At 18.2% G+C, this 8,756-nt stretch overlaps 4 protein-coding genes across 4 annotated transcripts in view; 2 read left to right on the forward strand and 2 right to left on the reverse strand.

The window, feature by feature from the left end:
* PGSY75_0822000 (putative mitochondrial ribosomal protein L4 precursor) overlaps positions 1-1,366 on the forward strand; it is a gene marked incomplete at both ends in the record, with an annotated part of 1,922 nt that extends 556 nt beyond the window's left edge. Inside the window, 2 exons of the mRNA XM_018785345.1 lie at positions 1-1,163; positions 1,217-1,366. The exon at positions 1-1,163 is cut by the window's left edge and continues 556 nt beyond it. Coding sequence (XP_018642312.1) covers positions 1-1,163; positions 1,217-1,366 — 1,313 coding nt within the window. The remainder of the gene's footprint in view (positions 1,164-1,216) is intronic.
* Positions 1,367-1,677: 311 nt separating this feature from the next.
* On the reverse strand, positions 1,678-2,370 carry PGSY75_0822100 (putative mediator of RNA polymerase II transcription subunit 7; the record flags this gene model as incomplete). The annotated part of the gene is made up of 1 exon (XM_018785346.1): positions 1,678-2,370. The coding sequence occupies one exon, from the start codon at positions 2,368-2,370 to the stop codon at positions 1,678-1,680; it is 693 nt and encodes a 230-aa protein (XP_018642313.1).
* A 680-nt stretch (positions 2,371-3,050) lies between these two features.
* On the forward strand, positions 3,051-7,899 carry PGSY75_0822200 (putative membrane protein; the record flags this gene model as incomplete). Its single annotated transcript, XM_018785347.1, has 3 exons — positions 3,051-6,866; positions 7,036-7,439; positions 7,764-7,899. 3 exons carry the CDS (start codon positions 3,051-3,053, stop codon positions 7,897-7,899), a joined length of 4,356 nt encoding a protein of 1,451 aa, XP_018642314.1.
* Positions 7,900-8,417: 518 nt separating this feature from the next.
* PGSY75_0822300 (putative small nuclear ribonucleoprotein G) lies at positions 8,418-8,599 on the reverse strand (the record flags this gene model as incomplete). Its single annotated transcript, XM_018785348.1, has 1 exon — positions 8,418-8,599. A coding segment is annotated over one exon (182 nt), but the record flags the coding sequence as incomplete, so codon positions are not given.
* Positions 8,600-8,756: the final 157 nt, after the last annotated feature.

The raw sequence follows: 8,756 nt of genomic DNA on the forward strand, positions 1-8,756 counted from the left end.
AAAAAGATGATAATATAAAATATATAAGTGTTCCGAATGATATTTTTGGATTACCAATAAGGTCAGATATATTACATAAGTGTTATTATTTTTATAGGACGGCATTAGCTGGATATACTGAAAGAATGCAATTATATAAATGGGAATGGCCAGGTAGTACTAAAAAATATAGAAGTCAAAAAAAAAGTGGTAAAGCAAGAATGAACTGGAGAAAAACATGTGGTAGATATTTAGGTGTGAAAAATCATCCTATAAGACCTTTTGATCAAAAAACTAATATAAATAGGAAATTTTTATGGAAAGGTATGAAAATATTATTATCAGCAAAATTTGCTCAAGATCAAATAAAAGTAGTTGATAATTTTTTAATTAAATCTCATAAAACCAAATATACTGTAAAATATTTAAGAAATATTTTAGGAAAGAATTGTAATAGTGCTTTATTAGTTCATGAGGGAAAAACAGATGTAAATGATAATTTTTTATGGGCATGTGCTAATATAGCAAGTGTAAAAAGAGAAAATGTCGAAGGAGTTAATATTTATAATTTATTAAAATATAGATATGTTGTTTTTACATATAAAGCTTTAAAAAATATTATATACGAATTAAAAATCTATCCATATAAAATGAAATGGCTACCTACTTATGCAACACCTAATAATACCCAAGCACCAATACCAGAAAAAGTTAAAAACTGGAATTTTTTATGGCTAGAAAAAAAAAAAAGAAACAATTTTTCTAAATTTGATAAAGAAGCATTAAAAAAAAGAATTCAAGAATGGAAATGGTCAAGTGATATAAAAGGAGCTTTAAAAGTGAAAAAACATGATCCATATAAAAATTTTATACTCACAAAATTTCAGTGCAATGATTCAGTTCCAGAATATATAAAATATGAATATTTATTTAATGTGGATGATGAAGCTCATGAGGATAACGATTATCAGGAACACTTTCACATGCTGGATGAAATATTGAATGATGACGAGGAATTGGCCGACATATCAAGTTTGTCTTCTTTACGAGGAGGTAACAAAAATGAAGAAAAAAAAAAAAAAAAAAATATACATATATATATATATATATATATATATATGTGTGTATTTGTGTGTGCATATGTTGTATTCGTCAATGTTGCATTTTTTTTTGTATTTTATCAGGTTTAAGAAAGGGTGATAATCTACAATCTGAGCAGCAGAATGAAGATGGTATGTATGATGAAGAAAGTGATAAAGATGAAAAAGATAACGATGAAAATGATAACGATGAAAATGATGACGATGAAAATGATGACGATGAAAATGAGAAGGATGGAAATGAGGACGAAATAGGAAACATTAATTTCGAAGACACAAAGGATTAAATTATATATATATATATATTTATTTATTTATGTTAAATAGGTTTTTTTTTTTTTTTTTTTTTTTTTTGTTTATTGTTTTGTTTTTTTTTTCTTTGCACACAAAAAAAAAAAATAAATATAAATATATATAAAATATAAAAATGTAACATAAATAATATTTGTATATTAATGTTGTATATAATATATATTATCAAAAAGAATATATGTATATACATACATAAATATATGTATGTATTTTTATTTTTTAATTTATTTGTTTATTTGTTTATCTTCATTCGTTTATATATTTTTTATTTTTTATTTTTTTATTTTTATTTTTTTTGTTCCTCATTCTCTTCATTTGTAATCATATTTTTATTTACACAATTGGTTTGTACAAAATTAATATATTGATATACATTGAGGAGACTTATTTTCATTTTATCAATAGCTATTTGTCTTTTTTTAAGTTGTATTTTAAGAACATTAACAATATTATTAATTGTTTGATAGTGTCTTAATTTTGCTAATATATGGAATAAATTAACATGTATTTTGGTTAGTTGTTTTATTTTCGATTTATCATCTTTTCTATTGTTAACAATATCATCAAATAAAAGAAAAAAGGTTTCTTTATATATTTTATATATTCTAATAAATTCTTCTTTTAAGTTTTTTTTTTCATCATATAATATTTCATCAGAATCTAATTCTTCAATATTTCTTTCTACTTTATATTCCATACCAAACACATTATAGCTATCTCTTAATGGTAATGGTGGGGGTCTACCCATTATAAATTCACAATTTTTTATATTACTTAAACTTCTAATATCTTTTATATATTTATTTCTATTAAGATCATATATAGTCTCATAGGTCTTTCTCATGTGCTCCAAAAAGGATTCTTCATCAGTAGATTTAAAATTATTCATTTCCATAATTTTTTTAATATCCATACTTTGATATTCTTTAAAGTAGTATGGAGGGGGGGGATACCCCGAAACGTAATTTTCATCTGCCATATTAAGAGTTTTATAGAAACGAAAAAAATAAAAAAAAATTAAATCAAAATGTATACTACATCTAAAATAAAGGGGATATTAAAAGAATTGTATATATAATTAAAACATCAAAAAAAAAAAAAAAAATAAAGAATAAAAAAAAATAATAAATTAATTAACAAATAAAAAATATAATATATAATATATAATATATAATGAAATAAATGTATTCATACATATATATATTTTTAATTTGTTTGCTTCATTTATAAAATATATTATATATATATATTATATATATATGGTTAGATGCTTATGCAAATTACCTAAGGCTTATTTTTAAATTATAAAAATGTAAAATAAAAAATAAGATGTCATATAATTAATAAAAAATATATAATGTATTAATACATATATGTTTATTATATATATATATTTTTTTTTTTTTTTTAAAACGATATTTTTATTGTGCACTATTATAATTATATGATACATATATAAATAAATATTTAATATATATATAACATTTCTACATAAAATTATTGGATGGTTTTATTCATTTATGTATCTCTTTTTTTTTTTCTTTTTTTTTTATAAATATATTCAACCAAATATTTATTTTTATATATTATATTATATCATTACAAACGTTGTTTTAAAAAAATGTTTAAATAAAAAAGAAAAATAAAAAATAATTAATTATGATGGCGTTATGTATCAAGGATGAGTATAAGCTACAAGATGAAATTATTAAATTAAGAAGAAGCTTAATAAATATCTTTTGCTATGAATTATTTTATTCTCCTAATAAAAAATTAAAAAATAAATTATTGGATATAAAAAGAAAAGATCAATATTATAATAAAGGTAGTTTTTTATTTAATGGTGAATATAATAATGTATATAATTATGATAATATTGATGATGAATCTTATTTATGTAGTTATAAAAAATATAGACACAAGATAAATAAAATATTCAAACGTTTTATGTTGAAAAAGTATACATATAATAAAATAAAAAAAAAAGAAAATGACAATAACATAAATACTTATTGTGAGTTAAGAAAAAATATTTGTTTTATAGAAAAGGAAATTTTGAATAGATCATTATTTAATATTAATATTAAATATTCTAATTATGATATAGAAAAAAAATATATGTATTTATATTTTTTGTTCATAAAATTTATGTCTGCATTAAAGACAAAAAAAAAAAACATAATAATAATCAACAATAATAATAATAACAATAATAATAAAAACAATAATAAGAAAAACAATAATAATGTAAGTAGTAGACATAACCCTCCATGTTGTAATCATTCTTTCTTCTCCTGTTCTTATATAAAAAAATTTGCATTATTTGTGAATTACTTATTAAATCGGAAGAAGGGAAATATTTATTTTGAATTATTGAAAGGACACATTAAAAGTACTATGAATTTAAAGATACATAAAAATAAATACAAAAATGTTAATGAACATATATATCAGAAGAAATATATAAATTATTATCATGATATTATTTTATATAAATATAAACCTATAATAAAATATGAAAAAAAAAAAATTCATAAAAATAATATATATATATATTATTATATTAAATATCCTGTTCAGAAAAAAAATTGTTCATATAATTTTTCCTTACACAGATATCAGAAATATTATTACATTAAATATATAAAAAATAAAATACATGATGTTTTTTTATATTCTCAAAAAAAAAAAAAAAATATTTATATTCTTAGTGTTAACATTAATAAGTTAAAGTTAGTTGTGAATAAATTTATATATAATGATTTTTATTACAATCTGATAAATTCTATTTTTTATAGTATCATAAATATACCCTTACAATATGTATGTGATACATTTATATATTATTTAATTTGTTATGACACTGATGTTGTAAATGATGACAATTCATTATGGTCTCATAAAGAATATAACAACAACAATAATAATAATAATTATAATTATAATAATAATAATAATAAAATTGATGTGTGTTATATAAAAAGACATAATGACAACTTTTTACATTTCTTAAAATATTTTTTTTTATCATCAGATCAATATAAAAAAGATATAAAAAATAATCTATCACATTCACAACGGTCTTTTCTTTTTTATTTTATTAATCATATAAAATTATTATTAAAAAATAATATAAAAAATATGTTATATTTAACTCTAAGTAATGTGGACAAAATTATCTACAATGACATGTCCTTGGAATATATTTTTTATTTATTTCTTTTTTATTTTATTTTTCTAGATATAAAAATTTATAGTACCATATTTATTAATTTGGACGAAGCATATCTATCATATGAGGAAATAAAAATATTTAAATATTTTATCAAAGGATGTACTGATCATATAAAAAAAAATCATCAAAATAATAAAAATCATCAAAATGATCAGAATAATCAAAATCATCAAAATCATCAAAATAATCAAAATAATAAAAATCATCAAAATCATCAAAATAATAACCAAAATAATGATATATTTAATAGTTATAATAAAACAAATGTGAATAAACCCACAAATACATATAATAATAAAAAAAGTAGAGATTTTTTTCATATTTGTTTATTATGTTCATATAATATGCTGAATGAAGAAAAAATATTTATGAGAGAAAAAATAAAAATCTTTTGTTATATTATATATTATATTTTATATATAAATCATTTTAGTTGTGATAAAAATGAATATGATAGTTTTTTACATTATTTTCTTTTTTATAATTTTAAAAAAAAAAAATTGACCTGGTTTAATATATATCCTTTGTTTTCAAATAGACAAAAATGGTTACATGATGAATATAATGAGAATCTTTTTATAAATTATGATCATACATGTTGCCATGTTACCAAAAAAAAAATTCAAAGGTATTATAAAAAATATCTTATTAAATTATTTATTGATAAGAAATATAAATGCTACAAATATTTTATTAAATTATTAAATGAAGAAGAACAAAATATAACATATTTTAAAAAAGACATATTCAAAAATAAACATAGGATTAATCAATATAATAATATTAGTTATAATAAAAATAACAGCAATGAGAATATATATAATAATTTTATAAATAAGAATTCTTTTTTGAAGCATCAAAAAGTTTATGCTTATAATAAAGAAACAACATATAATCAACAACAATTTTATAATTATATTATTCATATGTTTAGTTTATTCTATGAAAATTTAAAATTATTCTTATTAAGATTATTACAAAATATTTATCATAACACTTTGATATATATAAATGTATATATGTATTTATATATGATACGTTCTTATTATCTTATACAGAGACACCAAAAAATAAAAGTCAAAAATTTAAAATATAAAATATATAAAAAGTATAAAAAGTATTATAAATATAATAATAAGTTGTTAATTAATTATTCATCAGAGAGACATCTAGCCAATATAAAAGATATCACATGTATCAAAAAAAAAATAGGAAGAAAAGTATCTAATTTTTTAAAATATACTATAATCAATTTATTTATAAATTTATATAATAACTATCTATTTATCTTAAATAAAATTAAGGTTAAAAAATGTACTATAATATTTTTAACTAAATATATGAAATTACTTCTTTATATAGGACGTAATATATTACAAATATATACACACCCACAGAATTATATACAATTTGTATGTAAGTTGGCTAATTCTGTCAATATGTATATATACAAATATATGAGATGTTATAATGATATATCATGTATATATTCAATGAAAAATGATAAAATGAAATATAAAATTATGTCTACATATATTCTATATAAATTTTTTAGTATAAACAAAACAGCTACCAATATGTCCATACATAATATAAAAAAAAAAAAAAAAAAAAAATTGTGCAAAGAAATCTGGTCATATTTTATCAAAACTAATGGAAATCATAACATATATTTAGAAAAATATATAAAGAAAATATTATTATATAAAGGGGTCCAAAAAAATATCTTCCACAATATTTATGTACATATAAAAGAGGATCATTTTTCTATACAAACAAAACATAATTTTATAATTTTTAAACTTAAATGTAAAGAAGATGATAACACAAATACTTTACAAAATATTTATTACCAAATTAATGGGAAAAAATATTTTGTTTTTGATAATTTATATAAATTAAAAAAAACATATAAAATAAATTATATAATATTATGTTTACTATTTTATAGATATTGTTATTTCTTTTATACATACAATTCTTTTATTTTCTCATACCTTTTTACAAATTTTTTTTGCATATGTATTGATTGTCTTAATAAATATATTATTATAAAAAATTGTCAAGGTAAAAAAAAGGAAACATGTCAAGATAATAGTCATGATTGTTTTTATAAACAAAATGGTATTTTAAAAAAAAACAGGAATCATATCTTAATAAAAAATTTTTATTATTTGCTTTTCTTTTTATTAATACGTTATCATACAATTATTGGTAGTATATCTCATTCGGGTTTACAAGTAAGTATATAAAGTATAAAAATTAAAAGGAAAAAAAAATATATATATATATAATAAATGCAGTTATTTTAAACGAAAGGAATACTGAAATGGTATTATATGTATGATTAAATATATATACATATTTATATATATATATATATATATTTTATTTTATTTCATTTCATAGAATTGTATACCTAAAAGAATCATGAACGTTTTAAAAAAATACATGAATGTAAATGTAGAATGTTTTTCGTCCCCTTTCAATTCTGTTTTAGAATGCTACTGTTCTTTTTTTAGTGACATTGATATTTTTTTTGGTAGTAAAGGTGATTTCTTTAAATATACTTTACAAAGTGGAGTATATGAAGTTAACCCTCCTTTCGATATTTTTCTAATTAATAAGTTGATAATATATATTTTGTTCAACTTAAAAATGGATGTAAATCATCTAACCTTTTTTTTGATTATTCCTTATATGAAGGACATAAATTATTACTATGAGTTATTATTTTCTTCACCTTATCTATCGCATTTTTTCTTATTACAAAGGAATACCTATACATTTTCAACAAGATTATTTGAAGGAAGGTAAATTAAAAGTTTGAAATAAAACATACATATATATATATATATATGTACTTTTTTATATATGTAGATTTTTTTTTTTTTTTTTTTTTTGTATGTGTGCGTGTGTAAATGGAAAAATAATATAAAATGTTCATAATTATTTATTATATATTACCTGAACGTGTTCATAATTTTTGTGACATTTTTATTAATTTTATATATATTTTTTTTTTTTTTTTTTTTTTTTTTTTTTTTTTTTTTTTTTTTTTTTTTTTTTTTTTTTTTTTTTTTTTTTTTTTTTTTTGGCTTGCTCTTATTTTTTCTTTTTCTTTTTTTTTATTTTAGGGAGAATGAATATATATCAACGTGTGATTGCTTTGTGTTTATTTTACAAAATAAAAAAGCACAAATTGAAAACAGGGTTCATAAGAAAAAGGTATTAAAAATAAAAAAGTTATGGCAAAATGTTGATCATATTTAACAAAAAAAAAAAAAAAAAAAAAAAAATAGAATTATAAAAAATAAATGGGTAAAAAAAAAGACAAAAATATATGATGTCATAAATATGTGAAATTTTGACCATTAAAATGTAATTGGAAAGGAATATCTTTCAACCTTATTGTATAAAATATATAATATTAAATAAATTGCATTTGTTATAATAACTGATATATATATATATATATGTATTGTTTTTGTTTTATTAATTATTTGTGGGCATAAGATTTATTTCGTATCTCCTTGTTTTGAATAGACTAAATAATTTCATATAAACCATTTGTTTTAAATGTTTATATATTATAAATAAATATATATATTTTTTTGTTTTATAACTTATAAAATTATTCCATATGATTATTCGTGTGTTATATTTTTAATTATTGTTACATTTAAATTATACGATAAACAAAATAATCAAAAAAAAAAAAAATAAAATAAAAAATAAAATAAAATAAAATGGTAGTCATAATAGATTGGTTAATCCATATATTTAAGTAATCATTTTATATTAACTTTGTCTAAACATTCCCAATAAGATATACTATTTCCTCTTATTACAACCACGCCTATATCTATTTGTTCATCTTTTTTAATCTCCACAGTATTATCTAAAACTAAATTCATAAAGGTGTCATAGCCCCTTAATATTCCGACAACTTGTCTATTGCCATTTAAGTAAACTATAAAAAAAAAAATATATATATATGTATAATTATGAATAATAATTAAAAATAAATATAAAAATAAATATAAATATAAATCGAATGATTGTACATTTTATTTCTAAAAAGGGTTCACATATAAATAAATAAATATATATATATATATATATATATA

The sequence above is a fragment of the Plasmodium gaboni genome, chromosome 8 (assembly GCF_001602025.1).
Source record: "Plasmodium gaboni strain SY75 chromosome 8, whole genome shotgun sequence".
Classification (NCBI taxonomy): Eukaryota; Apicomplexa; class Aconoidasida; order Haemosporida; family Plasmodiidae; genus Plasmodium; species Plasmodium gaboni.